This window comes from Sapajus apella, unplaced genomic scaffold (genome assembly GCF_009761245.1).
Source record: "Sapajus apella isolate SASKATOON/1434 unplaced genomic scaffold, GSC_monkey_1.0 scaffold29, whole genome shotgun sequence".
Classification (NCBI taxonomy): domain Eukaryota; kingdom Metazoa; phylum Chordata; class Mammalia; order Primates; family Cebidae; genus Sapajus; species Sapajus apella.
This window is the reverse complement of record NW_022436969.1, coordinates 5,265,966-5,286,126: the sequence shown is the minus strand read 5'-3', so window position 1 is coordinate 5,286,126 and position 20,161 is coordinate 5,265,966. Positions and strand designations below refer to the sequence as shown.

Here is a 20,161-nt window from a genome sequence, read left to right as displayed (position 1 = left end):
TACACGTTACTAGATTTAGTTTGCTATTCATTTAGTCTGTTGAGGATTTTTGCATCTATGTTCATGAATAATATTGATCTGTAATTTTCTTTTGTTGTAATGTCCTTGTTAGCTTGCTTTGAAGTGTGTTCATAAAATGTGCTAGGAAGTATATCTTCTTCCTGCCATTTTTGTTTGAAAAAGTTTGTGTAGAAATGGAGTTACTTTCTCTTTAAATGTTTGATAGAATTTATCAATGAAGCTGTCTGGACCAGGAATTTTCTAGGTTGGGAAAACTCAATATTGGATTTTCTTTCTTTTGGTATTAACTTATAAAAATTGTGTTTTTCAAATAATGTTCACGTTCATCTAAGTTCCTGGAATTGTTTACATGAAATGATTAACCATTTCTCCTTTTAATATCTGTAGCGACTGTATCCTTTCTTTCATTTCTGATATTGATAATTTGTATTTTTTCCCCTTTTCTGGATCAGTCTAAATAAGGATTTACAAATGCTACTAATCCTTTCTTAATACTGACAGCTTTAATTTTTTTCAAAAGATTTGTCATTTTTTCTATTGTATTGATTTTCACTCCTCTTATTTATGTTATTTTCCTTTCTTCTGTTTATATTGAGTTATTTTTCTAGCATCTTAAGGTGGAAGCCTGAGTAATTGACCTTACACCTTTCTTTTCTACATTTAAAGCTATACAATTCCATTAGTTTTGTACTTTAGCCTCACCCCTACAAACTTAGATATGTTGTGTTTTTATTATCAACTTTGAAAATACTTCTTAATTTCCCTCTTGATATCTTTTTTGACCTACAGATTATTTAGAAGTGTGTTGTTTAATTTCCAAATGTTTGGTGTTTTCATTGTGGTCGGAGAATATAGTCTGATTTCAGTCCTTTTAAATTTACTAAGACTTGGCCCTGCATGGTTTATCTTGGTGAATACTGACTGTCTTTCTCATGAATTGCCTTCTTTTGTCATTGGGAATTGATCTTTATTTCTAGTAATATTCCTTGTCTTGAAGTCTTCTTTGTTTTTTAAAAGTTTTATTTTAGTCCATTGCTTGATACTGTTACCGCCATGTCAACTTTCTTATCCTTAGTATTTACATGGTTTATGTTTCTCCTTTGGTTTACTTCCACCTTATCTGTGTCTTTATTTAAACCAGGTCGTTTATGAATAATGTATGATTGAGTTTTGATTTTTTTTTTTTTTTTTTACACAGAATGAAAATTCATTTGGAGTATTTGGTTCAATATTTAATGTAAATATTGTTTTGACTGGATTTAAGTCTATCATCTTGCTATTCATTTTTAATATTCATTTTCCCATTTTTTCTCCTTTCCACCATCTTTTGAGCTAATCAGCCAGTATTTTAGTATTCTATACTATATCATCTGTTGCCTTTAATAGTTTTATTTGTATGCTTACTTATTTTTTGAGAAAGAGTCTTGCTCTGTCGCCCAGGCTGGAGTGCAGTGGCACAATCATTGCTCATTACAGCCTTGATCTCCTAGGTTCAAGCAATCCTCCCACCTCAACCTCTGGAATAACTGGGACCACAGGCACACACCACCACGCCTGGCTAATTTTTGTATTTTTAGTAGAGATGGGGTTCTACCATGTTGCCCAGGCTAGTCTTGAACTCCTGGGATCAAGTGATCCGCCTGCCTATGTTGCCCAGGCTGGTCTTGAACTCCTGGGATCAAGTGACCCACCTGCCTTGGCCTCCCAAAGTGCTATAGTTACAGGCGTGAGCCACTATGGCCCCTTTTTTTTTTTTAGTGGTTGCTGTGACTCTGTTCAAAGGTATAATGTGCGTCCTTAACTGACCACACTTGGTTTTGAATTAATACCACTTCACATAGAGTGGAAGAGTCTTTTAAAACCAAGTAATTTGCCTGGGCGCGGTGACTCACACCTGTGATCTCCCTTTGGGAGGCTGAGGCGGGCAGATCACATGAGGTCAGGAGTTCAAGACCAGCCTGACCAACATGGAGAAACCCCATCTCTTCTAAAAATCACAAAATTAGCTGGGCGTGGTGATACATGCCTGTAATCCCAGCTACTCGGGAGACTGAGGCAGGAGAATTGTTTGAACCCGGGAGGCAGAGGTTGTGGTGAGCCGAGATTGCACCATTGCATTCCAGCCTGGACAACAAGACTTGCTGTCTCAAAAATAAAATAAAATAAAATAAAGTAATTCATTAAAAACTAGTAACACCTTTCCATCCTTTGTGCTATTGTTGTCACCTACTTTACTGCTGCATATGTTCTAACCTCCACAGTACGTCATTAATGGTCATATATCTTTTAAAGAATTTATGAAAAGAAAAATAGTTTTTTTAATTTCCAACTTCTAATGATTTTTCTTTTTTCTATAAATTCATATTTCTTTCTAGAGTCATTTTTCTATCAGCCTGTGTGCAACTCACCAATTCTAGAATTACTATAGTTTTAAACAAAGCTCTGTTAATACATTTAAAGATATTGATAAATTCATCTTTAGTTTTGAGGCACAACAACCCTTATGTTGTAGCTTTTGTTTATATTCACAATTCTCCAAGGAAAAAGCAAAGCTAGTTCTCAAAGAAAAATGTTTAACTAGCAGTCCTTTGAAGAAATTTTAAGACAATAATAGGTAAAATTGATCTCTGGATATAGTTTATATGAGTTTTCAGAGGACTTTGCAAGTGTCTTAATAAAAGTTTAAAGAAAATAGCCATAATATAAATAGGAAAGTCCTCACATGAGGTTGTCAGCTTGGCCATAGGAAGTAATCAAGTTACTGGCTTTCAGAATTCACTGCTTATTTGGTTTTTTGATGTTCTTGTGCATCGAATTCCTTGGTGGGCTGAAGCACTTTCTTAGTGTTTAGGGAAAGTGGCAGAAAATAGTCTTTTGAACAAATTCCATCTAGTGGCAGCTTGGTGGGGATGAGTAGGTGAGGTAAGATGTTAGAGAGCTGGGTAATAGTTGTGAATAAACCATCAAAGGACTTTACATACCCCACCCTTCACCCCAGATTGATTTGGCTTAAAGCTATGAATGACGGCAGGATCTTGAATTAGAGGGTCCAAAGACTATAATGTGGTTTATTTTCACTGTTTGTTTATTCAAATAAGTGATATTATTGGGTGAGTCCAAACACACGGTTCTCCTACAAATGATATCACCTAAATGCCAAATACTGTAAAGTATTCGTAGATACAAAATCTTTTTCTTCTAGTGAGTGATAAATTAAAGAGATAATTACATTGCACTGAAGACATATGACGGTAGAGGGAAATACAAAGTACTACTAAAGTGCATAGGAGTTGTACCTATGATAGATCTGGGGCAAGTTTGTGTTTGTAGGCATTGGAGAGACATGATATCCTAGCTGAATCCTAAAGAACTTAGGTGACGTGACATAAGGATAGGATCAGTGGAGTTCAGTGAAGAGAGAATGCTATATGTAACTTATTGTCTGTATCAAAGTGGAAAAATATCTTGTCTATAATCAATAGTTTGAGACAAGAAGAAAGGAATGAGAGATGAGACTGGGGAGAGAAATGTTGGTGGGGTCATGGATGACCATGTATGTCATGCTTAGATGTTTAGACTTGGTTCTTATAGGAAAATTTAAGTCACTGGAGCATTTGAAGCAAGAAAACAGTATTGTCAGATTATTTATTTTTGGAAGATCGTTCTTGCTGCAGTGTAAGCAATATTAACACTGGAAATAGGGAGGCTTCTTAAAAGGTTGTTGAAGTATTCTAGGCAGAAGATAATGGAAGTGAAAATGTAGAAGTAGATGGCTTAGAAACTATTAAGGGGGTAGAATAGATAAGTGGCAGATAGACTATAGAGGAAGAAAGAGTTGAAGATGGCATCCAGTTTTCGGGCTTAGGCATTCCTTGAAATAAAGAAAAGGAAAGGAGGGAATAATAGTTTGAAACATGTAGAATTTGGGATACCTGTAATACATTCAGTTGGGAGTCATTAAGAAATTGTACAGTGCCATCTGGAAAATGAGAGAACGTTCTGTTGGAGATAAAGATGGAGGGGTGGTCATGAGCGTATGACAGGTAGTGTATTATCTTCATAGTGCTCATAATTACAGAGCTAGAATTATAACTTGAAGCCAGTGATTCCATGTCACATCAGTGCTTTCTTCTGTAAAATACTGTTGAAACATACTTACTTAGGAGTGAATAAAAAATAGGGCAGAAGTTAAAATGCAGTGTTGTTTATATTCGGAAATAACTGGAAAGGAATAAAATGAAGGTGATAAAAGATGAGAGATCTGTTGCTTTAGAAGTTCTGCTTGTTGACCAGCAGAGGGCAGTCAGTTTTGAAGCTCAGTATTTTTCTGTCCTGTTTTCCCCTTTAAGGCTTAGAAGCTTGGGTATTTTGAATATAGATTTTCAGTGTTCTTGTTACACTGGGTTAGGTATCCAAGGCACTTCTATTTATTTTTGCTTCCGAGACTTAGAAGTCTATCTTCAGTTTTTGTTCTGGAGCAAGGTCTTTATCCACCTCCTATTCCTTATGTTTGGACCTTGTTTCCTCAGTAAAGCTGAAAAGACTTGAGTCATCCCTTAAGAGCTGCCATGGTGGCATGAGGTTGGGACTTCGTGTAAATCATGTAGAATCTGAGAATGTCATGAATCTTTGCCTCTTCATTTCTCAGTTAAGAAATTATCAGTTTTTGTGCTTGGTTAACTATTCAGATTCAGGGACATGAATTGTGCTTTTATTAGTCATAGGATTCAGGGAATTGAATGAAAGAGATTGACTTTTAGTTTCTAGAGACAGTATTGATAAGCTAGTTGATTCTGTACAGCAGCAGGCTCCTCCACTATTTAATTTGAGGGGTGTAAGAAAAATTTACTATCCACCTGTCACATGTCTGAAATGCCTACTTTTGAGCTTTAAGCATTCAAGGCTCCCTTAAAATTCAGAAATTTCACTGAGAGGAACAAGGTAAGTATGGCAGCACAAATTATTTCTCTTGAATTCACTAACCAATGATTTAGTGAAAACTTGAGACAATAGGACATGAGTAGGAAAGTTTAACTAGCTTTAACTAGGAAATCGGAAAAAAGGTCCAGAGCTAGAATTACAGTTTCCTGTTTGTAAACCTTCAGTGCCTTCCTACTCACTAGGGAATTCATTATAAGAATAAAGCCAAAATTATAGAGCATATACTGTTCTCATTTAATCTTTAAACCAGCCATAAGAGATAATTAGTATTACTATCCCTGGTTTGCACTTTGGGAAACTGAGGAACAGAGAAATTAAGTAATTTGTCTGAGATTGCTTATGGAGGAGACAATGAGTGTTTGCCACTGTTCAGTTCTGTATATCTTATGCCACCTAGCACAGTTCCTTGCCCATAATAGGTACGCAGTAACCCAGGTAATTTTGAATGGAATCAGAACATGGACTAGCATGAAGCCATGTTACTGTGGATGGTGGTTTTTGGGAGGAGAGGCCCATATGGAGTCACTGAAAACCCCTGCAGGATTCCTGAAGCCACTGGGTTTATAAAGATGTGCTTTCTGCTTCTAACTTAGTAGAGCATCCATCTGATTTACGGAAATGTGGAAAAAGAAGTAGAAAAGCCTTTAAAGGTTTTACTTCACAACACCTGCTCTGCTGTATTAAGGTGAAGGGATAAAAATTGGATTACTATTTTTAGTTACTTAAGAGTATCATTATTAAAATGCTGTTATTTATGTAAAATTTGTAACTGATGATTTTCCATTTTTTCTTGTTAGAGCAATAGAGTTCCTCAGAAGTTTCATTATAAAAACAAGAAACTTGGTTTAGTGATATAACAAATCAAATTAGGTGGGATAAGTTGTTTGGGGGCTGGGTGACTTTAATGGGTAACAATTATAAAGGCTAACATAATCGATCTGGCAGTTTTAGAAGATGTTAACGTTTAGGTTTGATTAGGTTTCCTAGGACATCTGTTGTGCACCTGGGAAGTGAATTGTTTCTTTAGTCTTTCATTTTCATCCAGGTGAAGAATCTAGATTAAGGAATATCCTCATGTAGAAAGTTATGTGGGAAAACCTTCTATTTCAGAAATGAACAGTACATTAATAGTGAGAAGAATAAACAGAGCCCTTTTTTTCTTCTTACAAACTCTGGGCCCTTAACTACATTAGTATTTGTTGTGATTTCTAACGTGACTAGAAATCAGTGCTAGTCAACTCTGGGGAAAGGACTTGGTGAAGCAGAGAAAAATTAAAACTGATGGTGAGAAAGCAGGTTTAGTTTTTATGGCCGTAGTTATCTGTGTACTCTCCACCCTCTTGACTGTGGATAATTGAGAGTGGCTGGTTATTCTGTCCAGGTCATTGTGATTGACAAGTTACAGTTGTGGACTTTGCCAAATCATAAGCTCAGGAATAAAAATAATCTATATTATGTATTCAGATTCAAAAAAGATTGACTTTCTAAGTTAGTTGCTGTTTTGGGGAAGAGAATGCTATCACCGTAAAGTTGTGAATTATGAAAGACATTTCTGTTGGGTTACTGAATGTCCCTTGGGGTTTTTTTCATTTATAACATTGCCTCAGGCCTTCTGCTGCATCCTGTTGGAATGACCTTCTTTTCAACTCTGTGCTGGCAGCTGTAATATGGCTTTTTCCCCTGAATCCTTCAGGCTTGTCACATGACAAACATGAACTGTGACCCCTTTGTTCCTTACTCAGATGATTAGGTCTCTTTTTTTCTTCTGTTTAACAATTTTACCTTATTGTCTTTCCTTTCCCCCGCTCTGCTTCCATGTTAATTTCCTCCTGAGGCAAGGTTTTTGGGGTAGCAATTTAATTTTTTTATTGAAATATAACATGAATATAGAAAGTATACAAATCATAACCTCACCGTATTTTCACAGCATGAACACATTCATGTAGGCAGTAGTAAGATCAAGAAGGAAACATCACCAAACTCCAGAAAACCGCAGTCTCCTTGTAATCACGTTTCACCTCCCTCATGGAAACACACTCTCCAGATTTTTTTTAGCTTTGCCTCATTGAGACTTGGTAGAAATCGAATCATACAGTATGAATTCCTTTGTGTTTGGTTCCTTTCATTTAACATTTTTGTGTTACTCTTTCATGTTAGCCAGTCATTATTGCTGTGTATTATAACATGGTATGACTATTCCACAATTTATTGTACTCTTTATGGCCACTTGGATTATTTCTAGCTTAGGACTCTTGTGAATAGTAGTCATCCTTATACATATCTTTTGATGAACCTATGGCATATTTCTGGGTGGCTATTTACATAGATGTGGAATTGCCAAGACATTGTGTCTATCTAGCCACTTATTTTAAAATTTCATATAAAACACTAAAGTACTGATTTTAGGTAAACACTTGGAAGATTTATAAACATACGGATGCAGTTTTAGCATAATATATCTAATTTATGGCTAAAGAAATTGCCTCTAGTTAAATGTATTGTAGTTGTTTTTTGCTTTTTGAGACAGGGTCTTCACTGTCACCCAGGCTGGAGTACACTTGGCTCACTTCAACCTCTGCCTCCCAGGTTCAAGCAGTTCTTCCACCTTAGCCTCCCGAGTAACTGGGATTACAGATGCACAGCACCACGCCCTGCTTATTTTTGTATTTTTTGGTAGAAATGGGGTTTCATCCTGTTATCTGGGCTGGTCTCAAACTCCTGACCGCAAACTCCTGACCTCCTGACTTGGCCTAAATATATTGTGGCTTTAAACAGGTTATTCCTGTAAACAACAAAATTCTCACTGCCAGTTACATGTTTTAGTAACTTTCTTCCTAATATGTACTTTCTTTCAATTTTCCAAACAAAGCTGAGCTTTTGGTCCCATTCTGCAAAAATCTTATGAAGATGTTTTGATGGTAATAATTTACCATGGTTAAGATTACATCTGAGTTACACCATCTCTGAGTGTTCAGAGTGACATGCTAGTGCTTCACTGCAAGGCTTAGCCAAAGCTCCAGAGGCTTACACTTGCACAAATTGCATTCATTACCAATAACCCTGCAGAAGTAGTGAGAGACTGGCTCTATATACTGTAGATGGGCTCTGGGGTAAGTAGCCAAACAGTTATGCAGCTGAGACCAATCTTTTCTTCCTTTTAAAATGTGGACTTTCCAAAATTTTTTCCATGGATACTTAAGCACAAGTTTAACCTATTGGGTATAAAAATATGACTACGATATCGTATTCCTCAAAAACTGGCTAGTATCTCTTAAAGAAGTTTTATTTGACCATCAGATAAAGTATCCCCTAAGTCATGCTGTGAACATGCATGGAATTAAGTTTGACTGATTCTGACTATGGTGTTTGGGAGACCTTAAAGAATTTCCTTCCCCTCCATCAAAACAAAACAAGAAACCCAAAAAGGTGGAAGGAGTAATTAAAATTTAATGGTTATAAAAAGTAACAGAACCAGATTTTCTTCCTGTGTTAGGTAAATATCTTTCCTTATGTATGTCTTTTGGGTGGATGAAAAAGAGTTGCCAGTCCTATTGAGACGTTTTTTGAAACAAAGGATTTCGTTTTGAAACAAAGGTAAAAAAAAAATTAAAGCGTTTCAGTTTTACAAAATTATCCTTTGAGAGTTCTATGTTTTTCTTTTCTTTCAGTTAAAAGTAATAGTGTATAGACATATTGGTAAACATATTCAGAAAACTGTCTTAATATAGGATTGTTGTGTTTTTGTCATTTTAAAATGACATTTAGAATTCATCTTGTTCTATTTTAAACCAGTACATTCAATTTAGAAAATATTGCAGACAACCTGTGTTGTTCTATGTACTCTGCTAAGCCCTAGAGGAGACGGAAACCATAGTTCTTCTCTTCAGAAAGCTTATGGTCTAGTGGGTATGTGGTGATGGTGGGAGCATATACTAATTACTATAATACAATGTAAGATAATTGCCACAGTGAAATTTCCTTGGATGAGAGACAGGTAGACCCATTTGAAATGGGTCTTAAAAGCTGAGTAGATTGGCCTAGAATGGCCTCTTTGCTGATCTCTGCCTGTTGGCAGAGAAGCCATGTGGCTGCAGTTAAGATGTCTTGTAAAGGAGCAATGGGAAGTGAGGCTGGAGAGAAGGAAGCCAGGGTGATGAGTTTATATGTGATACAGGGGATAATATAGCACAGTGGTTAAGAGCACTTACTTTATTTTTATTTTTTTGAGATGGAGTCGCTCTGTTGCCCAGGCTGGAGGGGAGTGGCACTATCTCGGCTCACTGCAGCCTCCGCCTCCTGGGTTCAAGCTATTCTCCTGCCTCAGCCTCCCTAGTAGCTGGGATTATAAGCACACGCCACCACACCTGGCTAATTTTTGTATTTTTAGTAGAGATGGCATTTCTCTATGTTGGCCAGGCTGGTCTCAAACCCCTGACCTCGGGTGATCCACCCTCCTCAGCTTCCCAAAGTGCTGGGATTACAGGCGTGAGCCAGTGCGCCCAGGCAGAGCACTTACTTTAGCTCAAACAGCTCAACCTTGCTGTGTGACCTTGAACAGATTGCTTAACCTATTTAAGCTCAGTTTCCTCATTTGATAAATGGGACCAGCGCTCATATAACTGACTGCAATTTTTGTATGATAGAAAAGAGATAATATATGAAAAAAGCTCAGCATAGTTCTCAAGAAGCTGCTCTGAGCAGTGGGGAACCATTGAAGATTTTGGAACCATGGCCCAGTGGGATCTGAACTGTGAAGGGCTTTCATTGTTATTTTTATTATTGACATACAAAAGACTGCATACATTTTAAGTATATATTTGATAGATGTTTATGTATGCATATACCTATGAAATCATCACCACAATCAAAGTGGTAAACACATCTATCACTCTGAAAAGATGCATGAAAGACCTTTAAAGAGGAAAGTCTGACCTGCAATGTGCTGGAAAAAATGGAGCAAAGTAGAGCCTGGAAATGAAGAAACCAGTTCAGAGGCTTCCCATACTCCAGGTGAGAAGGAAAGAATGAATGACGTCAGGAGATAGGCTTAGTGGCCATTTCAGACTGGCTGCTGGAGGACAGGGTTAAGTCTTCATCTTTACATTATCTCCAGTACCTAACCCAGTGACCAGATGGTAGTGGGCTCTTACATGCTAGAATCGACAGGCTGTCCCTTTATGAAAGATTTTTATTTTAAATTGCTTTTCCTTTTATTCTTTTTTAGGGCTTAAAAGACAACCTTCTTGCTTCGGGGACATCCAGCCTGACAGCCACCAAACAGTTGCTTCGTCCAAGAATCACGAGAATCTGCCTCAGGGACCTGATATTTTGTATGGAACAGGAACGGGAGATGAAGTATTCTCGAGCTCTATACCTGGCTCTTCTGAAGTGACCACTCCACTCTCCATCCAGATTCTTGCTATTTACTGCCAAAGAAGACACAAAGAGCATTGTTGCACTGTCCTGAAATTTCAGTTTCTGGAAAATAATCACCAATACAAAAGAGCATTGTTTACAGTTAGAAATTTTATCAAGTCTTACCTATCCATCCCATGGGCTCTTACAGACTAGAATTTGTCTCTGTCTTCTGAAAATCAGTTATGAAATACATTTTGCACAGAATTAGGCATCTGCCTACCTGTGCATTTAATTACAGCAAGTTAAGACCCTGTTTGTTACCACCTGCCTCATTTGCCAGATTGTAACAGGTGAGGTGTCCTTCCCTAATGCAGTGTGCATTGAGATGCTGGAGAAAGGAAGAGGCACTACAGGAAAACACAAGAATGACGATTTCATTCTATATTGAACCTGTTCCAAAGTGGTAGGTGTTCTGGGCTGGAATCAGAAGTTACTTAGCTAACTATGACAGTCACCTTCTGTACATGACAGGCCACAGAGTAGGGCTTGTGGTGACTTTGGTTGTCTGAGTCCCAGTGTTGTCAAAATGAGACAAATGGGGAAAAATCGCTTGGGGTTGCTAATTCATGACATGCTTCATGTCACCATGTGCTGTTTCTGATACCAAGTGAGGGGACATCCTTGTCAGGGAAACCTTAAAATTGAATCTACCGATACATCTTATTGAAAAAAATGGAGAAGGTGGAAAGTATTGGAAGGAATGATAGGGCATTGCATTCGAACTGATGAGTGGAATGTGAAAATGGTATCCTAAAACAGGAAATTTGCTTCATACGCCTAAGAGGGGAAGGGGCAGAATCGGAACTCCAAAACTACTAGTACGTGTTTCGTTGATGAGAAAAAAATCACAGCACAGCCAGAAAGGAGAATGGGCCAGATGTTTTCAAATTACAGTATTTCAAAAGGAAGATGTTATTTTTTGTTTTGTATTCTCTTAAATCCAAAGAAGGATGGTTTTTGTAGTTCCTTCTGTCATAATACCTTTTAGTTATCCTAAGTCTTAAGTACATTGACACATTTTAAAAATCCTAATTGGCCGGGCGTGGTGGCTCACGCCTGTAATCCAAGCACTTTGGAGGCCAAGGCGGGTGGATCACCTAAGGTCGGGAGTTCAAGACCAGCTTGACCAACATGGTGAAACCCTGTCTTTAAAAAAAAAAAAAAAAAAAAAATCCTAATTAACAATGAGAAATTTTTTAACAATAGGACTTTATGTTGGATTCTGTACTTAAAAGGTACTGTCAGTATCTCACTCTTGGGGATATGAGCTCTAAATATGAAAAGCAAGTTATATGTGTTCACTTGAGGAAGAAGCTGACGGACAAAGCTACCCCTCTTTAAAAAAAAATTCCATGTGTGTGGAATAGCGCTGGTGAAAAATAATCATTGTAGTTAGAATCACATACAGAAAAAAATGATTGAATCCTCCAAGAATGTTTTCCAAAAATGGGAAATGCTATACTTAAAAGAATTCAGAGGAAGAAAAAAATAAAACCACCTCACGTATGTTATTCTTCATCCTGTTCTTCCCATTGGGACTGTTACGGCCATATTCTACACTATAGTAAATTTTAAATTGGCCGCATTTTTTTTTTGTCAGCAAGTTATTATGTAAAATGCTATAAATTATGTGTATGTTAAAGGAGTACTTTAAGAAGAGATCTTTATCCAAAGTTGTTTTTGTATATTTAAATGCTTAGCTTTATTTTTTGTACAGTGCAGCATACTCATATTTGTGTATAATCTTATTGATCAGATGTTTAAAATTACTTCAAATACTTCATTAAAATAATTATTTTATTATAAGAATAACTTTGTTCAGTCACTGACTTTGAAAACCATTGTCCTTAGTAGTTAGCCCCTGATGTGCTCAAATTGCTGGGCAGTGAATTTTCCTAGTTCGGATTGTGAGTTACTTTGGAGTATGAGTATTTTGGTTCCAGAAAGTCACTTTAGATCCAAGTTGTTGTATCACTTTCTTTGACATAGTTGTAAGTTTGCATGCTGTTTGACTCACAAAGAAAGCTAAGCATACTCATTACAAAAGCTTTTCTTGCCCATCAGTGTTTTTTACTAAGGTATTTTTCAAAATTTATTTTTAATATTCATTCTTAAACTTTGTCTTATAAAATATATCTTACATAGAAAAGAATAAGTGTATCCAAGGTATTCTGCGCAGTTTGCAAAATGGTGGCCTTGGAGTAGATTTGATCTACAAATGCATTCTCCTGGACTCACACAGTATTGCTAATATTTTAATTCCTAAGAATCTATATTTCTATTTCTTTGGAAAAATTAAAAGATCTGGAATCACTAGCTATACCCTTTTGTATAGCAACAGTCCACCAGAGCTAACCAGCAGCTGTCTACTTTAGATACATAGGCATGAGTTTACCTTCCCTTGCCTGATTCATTTAGGTATTGGAGTTCATGACCCTCTCCCTTCAATATTTATTTTGCAGCTAGGCCTCACACCTGTAATCTCTAGCACTTAGGGAGGCTGAGGTGGGAGAATTGCTTCAGGCTAGGAGTTTGAGACCAGCCTGGGCAACATAGCAAGACCCCATCTCTACAAAAAATGAAAAAATTAGCTGGCTGTGGTGATGTGCACCTGTAGTCCCAGCAACTGAGGAGACTGAGGCAGGAGAATTGCTTGAGCCCAGGAGATTGAAGCTGCAGTGAGCTATGATCACACCACTGCACTCCAGCCTGGATGACAGAGCAAGACCCTGTCTTAGAGCAAAATGTGGCCAGACATGGTGGTTCACATCTGTAATCCCAGCACTTTGGGAGGCTGAGGTGGGTGGATCACTTGAGGTCAGGAGGTCGAGACCAGCCTGGCCAACATGGCAAAACACCATCTTTACTAAAAATACAAAGTATAAACAAAAAATAAAAAATTAGCCAGATGGGGTGCCGGGCTCCTGTAATCCCATCTACTTGGGAGGCTGAGGCAGGAGAATCATTTGAACCCAGGAGGTAGAGGTTCAGTGAACTGAGATTGCACCACCATAGTCCAGCCTGGGTGACAGAGAGAGACTCCATCTCAAAAAAAAAAAAAAATGTGTGTGTATATGTTTATATACACACATATACGTATATTTATCTTGGGTGATGAACAGGTAAAAAGTACCAGAAATTCTCCATCTGTTCACTTTTTTAAAGCAACTCTACTGAGGTGTATTTTACATAAAAAAATTACCCATTTCATCTATTTACTTTTATTTATTTCTATATTTTAGATACAGGGTCTTACTCTTTAGATACAGGGTTTCACTCTGTCAACCAACCAATGCTGGAGTGCAGTTATGTGATGATGGGTCACTATAACCTTGAATTCTTGGGCTCAGACGGTCTTCCCACCTCAGGCTCCCAAGTAGCTGGAACTACTGATGAGCACCACCTCACCCAGCTAATTTTGTATTTTTTTGTAGAGACGGGTCGTTGCTGTATTGCACAGGCTGGTGTTGAACTCCTGGGCTCAAGTGATCCTCCCACCTCGGCCTCCCAAAGTGCTAGGATTACAGGTGTGAGCCACCACGCCCAACCCCATTTACTTTTTTTTTTTTTTTTTTTTTTTAAGATGGAGTCTTGCTCTGTTGCCCAGGCTTGAGTGCAGTGGTGTGATTTTGGCTCACTGCAACCTCTGCCTCCTGGGTTCAAGCGAATCTCCTGCCTGAGCCTCCCAAGTAGCTGGGATTATAGGTGCCTGCCACCATGCCTGGCTAATTTTGTATTTTTGGTAGAGATGGGGTTTCACCACATTGGTCAGGCTGGTCTCCAATTCGTAACCCCAAGTGATCCGCCCACCTCAGCCTCCCAAAGTGTTGGGATTACAGGCATGAGCCACGAGGCCCAGCCCCCATTTACTTTTAATATGACTGAATGATCTTTTAAATGGTCTCTTCCTGAACATCTTTCATTCTTCTCTTTAAAGTAAAAAAGTAAAGTGTAATATTTCTTAAGACCTGCATTTGAGGAATATTTCATAAGAATTTTGGCAAAACTTTATTTAGAATTAAGAATACTTATACTAGTTAGTCATGGTGACAGCAGAGAACACAAGCAATGTTAAGGCATATTCTTTAGAAAAATATGGAACCAAGACCTCAAGCTGATTATGTTGGACTTTATCTCTTTGCCTAGTTGTACAGTAAGCCAACTGTTTATAAAACGTTCTCCTCAGCAAGACTCAGTGATTGTGATTATGCAGAGTTAAAACTATAATGTGTCATGTTTGTACATGACCTAGTGGTCAGTTTTTATTTTGTTTTTAACATTCCTGTCTTTTTAAACACTTTCATATGCCTCTCTGAACTGAGATAACTATTTTTTTTTTTTTTACATGTGGGCATGATTTATAGCTGATATCAACATCTTTTACTCTTTTTTTTTTTTTTTTTTTTAAGATATAGTTTCACTCTTGTTGCCCAGGCTGGAGTGCAGTGGCGCAATCTCGGCTCACTGCAACCTCCGCCTCCCGTGTTCCAGCAATTCTCCTGCCCCAGGCTCCCAAATTGTTGGGATTACAGGCATGCGCCACCACACCCAACTAATTTTGTATTTCTAGTAGAGACGGGGTTTCTCCATGTAGGTCAGGCTGGTCTGGAACTCCTGACCTCAGGTGATCCACCTGCCTCGGCCTCCCAAAGTATTGGGATTAGAGGCGTGAACCACTGTGCCCGGCCTTCTCTGACTTTTTAATAACACTTAGTATTTTAGTGTGCATTTGAGCTGTATCATATTGGTGCATTTGCTTTCTTGCTGAAATTGTTTCACCAGTTGGAAGCTGGTCCTCAGTAGATATTTTTGTTATTTTTTGTTATTTTTCTTCTGGTAAACAGTGAGAGACTGTGTGGTGCCAAACAAGAAACTGAAAGTGTTGATCACCATATAGCTGAACACTGGCTGGTTAGGTGAGATATGGAAATATAAAGTACTAGAATATGTTACTATACACTATACATAGATGTAGAAAATAATACAGATATATGAAGTAGCATCACAGCCTTTGTAGACCTTGCCACATTGAATATTCGTAGGAAGAAAATATTCCCAAGGAACTCATTTTAAGACTTTTGGCTTTATTGGTAAACCATAATGAGAGCAATTTTAATAGCAACTCTTAATGTTAGGTTGCCATCTCTCCGAGTTCTTTTGCTGTGGGTGATACTGAAGTAGTATTGCCTATGGGTGAGAGCATACCCTGGCTTCCCATCTCAGTCCTGCCTCTTTCCAGTGTGTGACCTTGGCAAATTATTCAACTTTTCTGTGCCTTTGTTTTCTTGTGTATATATAATAGGACCCACTTGTGAGGTGGTTGGGAGACTTTAATGCATTGTCGTATGTAAAGCACTATTCTAAGATTCTAAGTGCTTTATATGCGAACAGTGCTAGAACATATGGTGAACAGTATATAGTCCTGCATCACTTCATGGCAGAGACCTTGGGGATATGTTCTAAGAAATGTATCAGGCAGTTTTGTCATGAGAATATAATAGACTATACTTAAACCTAGATGGTGTAGCCTACAACACACCTAGGTTGTATGGTGTAGCCTATTTCTCCTAGGTTACAAACCTGTACAGCTTGTTATTATAATGAATACAGCAATTGCAACACAATGGTAACTATTTGTGTTTCTAAACACCTAAACGTAGACAAGGTACTATAAAAATACATAATATAATTATGTGGCACATGGCTATGTCTGTTGGTTATTGTTTTACAGATTTTACAGATATATATATATACATATTTTTAATTTTTTTTTTGAGACAATCTTATTCTGTTGCCCAGGCTGGACTGCAGTGGCACTTTCTTGGCTCACTGCAACCTCTGCCTTCCAATTCAAGCGATTCTCCTGCCTCAGCCTCCCGAGTAGCTGGGTTTACAGGTACATGCCACCATGCCCGGCTAATTTTTGTATTTTTAGTAGAGATAGGGTTTCTCCATGTTGGCCAGGCTGGTCTTAAACACCTGACCTCAGGTGATCTGCCTGCCTTGGCCTCCCAAAGTGCTGGAATTACAGGCGTGAGCCACCACACCTGGCCTCCAGTACCATATTACATTGATGAAAGTCACTGGCTGAATGCATGAACCTTAGTGTCTTATTTAAAGATAGCCTTAAGATCATGTGAGATTGATATGTATTGTATTGGAGATTGGGTAATGGGGAAGCTAGAAGGAGAAAGTATGATAATACAGTGAAGCCATTTGACAGAATAATTCTTATGTCTGTGGCTTTGCCTAATAAGTGTTCTGTGGAATCGTAAGCAGTGAAGAAGCCATGCCATTACTTGAAAACACTATAGATACATGGTGAATATTCAGTGAAAAAAGCATAACAAAATCAATATCTTAGACCTTCCCAGGTCCCCTGCTCCCCTCCCTAGATTCACTCACTTTTACCAATTTCATATATCTTTCCAACATAGTCAATATATATATAAGCACATAGTTGTATATTCCCCCTTTATTTGCATATGACAGCATACTGATCTGTCCTTTGCCATTTTCAAAACCTGTTATTCTTAATTCAGTTTATACTGTGTTCCAGGTCAGGAGTTCTGGTAGAATCTTGCTGTAATCCTTGGGAAAACAACATATGAATGTTTCCTCAAGGGGTTTAGTCACAGATTTTCTTACTATTTTGTAAATCACAGTGTTTCTTTACTAAAGAGGCATGCAACATAAGGGAAGTAGAGATTTCCTAAGATGAGGAGGTGGGGAGAGGGAAAGAAGAAAAGTCACTTAAGGGAAAGATTGAGTATTCCAGTTGTAATTATAAAGTTTCACTGACAGCATCCTCCCACTATGATTTACTAGTATCCTGGAAACCAACCTGAATTTGGGATCACTCCAACCTCTTTTCTGTAAGATTTATATTCCTGATTAAAAATTAATTGATCAGAATAGGGATGATCTAAATCTGAGATTCGTGGGAGTGATCCCTGATGGGATGCCTGATACCCAAAATACTCTTAAGTTTTGTATTCTAGGGGCTTCTCCTAAGGCAAAAGATTGAGAGGCCCAAAAAGAGAAAATATGTTTAGTAAAGAAAATATTTACTTTGACTAGTTATGACAGTCATGTAGGGGAGAAATGGCAAATTTGGGAAATATAAGATGGGGACAATTAATATCTACACTGTTCAAAATTCAAAAGAAGATACAGTAGAGTCCCCCACCTCTGTTGTCTAGGTAAATTGTTCAGTTTCTCTTTCAAATAAATTTTAGAAAAGGAGTTAGAGGTTTGTCTGTAAACCTTTCATCTTCCTCAAAGACTTTCCCTTGATTATAAGAGTGATATATTCTCATTGCAGAAAATTTGGAAAATAAAAATATAAGGAAAATGAAAACACATGTGGCACTGTTAATATTTTGATGCATTTCTTTCTAGCCGTTTTTCCTGTGCTAACTGTGGATGTTTTAGATCACACTGTTGAGCCAGTGTCTTAGCCACGTACTATTGAAATACTGGGGGAAATGAGAAGAAAAACAACTAGGATAATGAAGCATCACATTTGAATTCTGTCCCTCAAAGTGATGTTGAGCCATGTTTCTCATTTCCTCAAATAGCATATGGATTTGTTTAGGGTGATTTCAATGTGTTGTCCTTACGGGCAAAATCAAAGTAACCATTTAGTCTCATCGTTGCTTACAGGATTCTCTACATGTTAAGGTGTTGTGGGAGAAAAAAATGCCATAACTCTATGCAGAATATTTAGATTCAAAACTAGTATAGAAATGTAACTTTTGAGGTTTAGGCTATAGGACTGATAACTTTTCCTATTTGTAATAGAAATGGAGGCTTTGCCTGAGAATGAAGGAAAGGTCAGGACTTGATGGTTAGCTTCTTGATGACATCTTATGGCCAAAGCCTCCAGTTCCCTAAATACAAGTGTGAAGTTCTGCTGGGGGTCTCCATGGGTCCTTTAAACTTCCAATTGTCAATAGTTTAATCTCACTGGTGCTTCTTAGCAATCTTAATTCTTATAAAAGTGGTTGCGATTGACTTTAATGCTAAGGGAAGGAAGGAAATTGAACGTATGGTGCTTTGTGTCTTCTGTGCTTTCTGCCATTATCAAGAAGTATGTGTGTGCTGCTGGGCCAGACACCAACTGAAAAAGAATACAAGCATTGTCACTGACCTATATTGAGCTGCATCTGTTTTCTAGGGCCGCTGTAACAAATGACCACAAACTGGGTGACTTAAGGCAACAGAAATGTATTCTCACAGTCCTGGAGGCGAGAAGGCCAAATCCAAGGTCGGCAGAGCCGCCCTTATTCTGAAAGCTCTAGGGGAGAATCCTGCCTCGCCTCTTTCAGTCTCTGGCAGCTGCTGGTTGTGGCGACAAAATGCCAGTGCCTGTGTCTGCCTTCACGTGGTCTTCTCTGTGTCTTTCTGCGTCCTCTCCTCCTCTTATAAGAACACCAGTGGAGGGCCCTCATGACACACAAGTGTATAATGACATCTTCATCTTTAACTAGGTACATCTGCAAAGGCCCTATTTCCAAATAAGGTCCCATTTTGAAGTTCCGAGTCAATGTGAATTTTGGGAGGATGCTGTTCAACCCATCACAGGAGCATATGCCTTGTGACTTTATATTCCTGATAGCTCTTCTGCTTTCTGTACCTGGCTTTAATAATGGTGAAAATCTTATGGTTAAAAATGTGATTTTGTGTCTCTTTACACTGGAAACAGAGAATCTTGAGGTCTTTGTGTCTCTTTACACTGGAAACAGAGAATCTTGAGGCTGGTTTTCACCTTTTTCCCTTCTGTTCCACTTCAGGCAAGGTTGGGAAGTTCCTAGTGGGTGACCGTCCTGAGAAATGTCTTTGGTATGGTTAGGACAGTGTCGTCCTGTTGTTTAGACTAGTGCCGTATAGTCAAGTGAATGTATTTAGAAGACCTGAGATTTTGCATGCTATTTACATGTTAACAGTTCTTAAGGAAATTTTCCACACTACTAGCACATCATAAATTTATTTCATGTGGAAGCGCTGATTCTAACAGAGATCAAGGATTAGAACATTTTAAATTGAAATACACCAAGGTTCTGTGTCCAAGAACTTTAGGAGACTCTAGTTTTCCTAAAATGAGAACATGCTAATATTTGGAAAATGTCAGTAACTGTTCTCTGTCTGCTTCCAAAAGCAGCTGGGGGTCTAGTACCACTAAACCAATCAAGTTAATTGATTTGACATTGGCAGCCTTACTTTTCAGGTGGGGACCTGTGTTATTGGAGAAGGAAAGCAGGGAGCAAAACAGAATTACTGGGGAGAGATGCATCACCAAGGAGACTTGGAAATTGGAGAACTATCAAGAGTAGCTTTATTGACTTAACCACAGATGCCACCATTGGGCATTAGCCTCTGGAATTGGGAGCTGGTGGCAAGTTGTGAAATGAAGATCACTACAGGCAGTGCAGATTTTTATCAGATTTCTTTTGTGCCCAGGATATTAAACAGATCTTAACTAATTTCCAAAAGAATGTGTATTTTGCCTACTGTAATTTTAAAAAGCCATCCTCTGTTTACTATGTGTGAATATATTGAATAACTAGACCAATAGTTGGCAGGGGTTTTGGGAAAAGGCCCTTAGAAGAAGTTTTCATATACTCTAGGGAGAATCTTGCAGGAAAAAAATCTATCTAATGCTGTCTGTAAAGATCAGCAAACAGCAGGCTTGGCCTAAGATTTTAGCATAGGAACAATCATCTACTAGACCCTCAATTTTTTTTCATGACCCAGTCTCTTCAGTTACCTTTAGGGAGGA

The 20,161-nt window shown here is 38.1% G+C and overlaps 1 protein-coding gene across 4 annotated transcripts in view; it reads left to right on the top strand.

Annotated features, from left to right (window-relative positions):
* The window catches only part of TAF4B (TATA-box binding protein associated factor 4b), a 159,935-nt gene extending 148,207 nt beyond the window's left edge, over positions 1 to 11,728 (top strand). For all 4 annotated transcript variants that reach the window (XM_032293146.1, XM_032293145.1, XM_032293143.1 and 1 more), the window contains one exon: positions 10,187 to 11,728. In XM_032293146.1, the coding sequence (XP_032149037.1) occupies positions 10,187 to 10,354 (168 nt within the window). In that variant the 3' untranslated portion in view covers positions 10,355 to 11,728. The remainder of the gene's footprint in view (positions 1 to 10,186) is intronic.
* Positions 11,729 to 20,161: the final 8,433 nt, after the last annotated feature.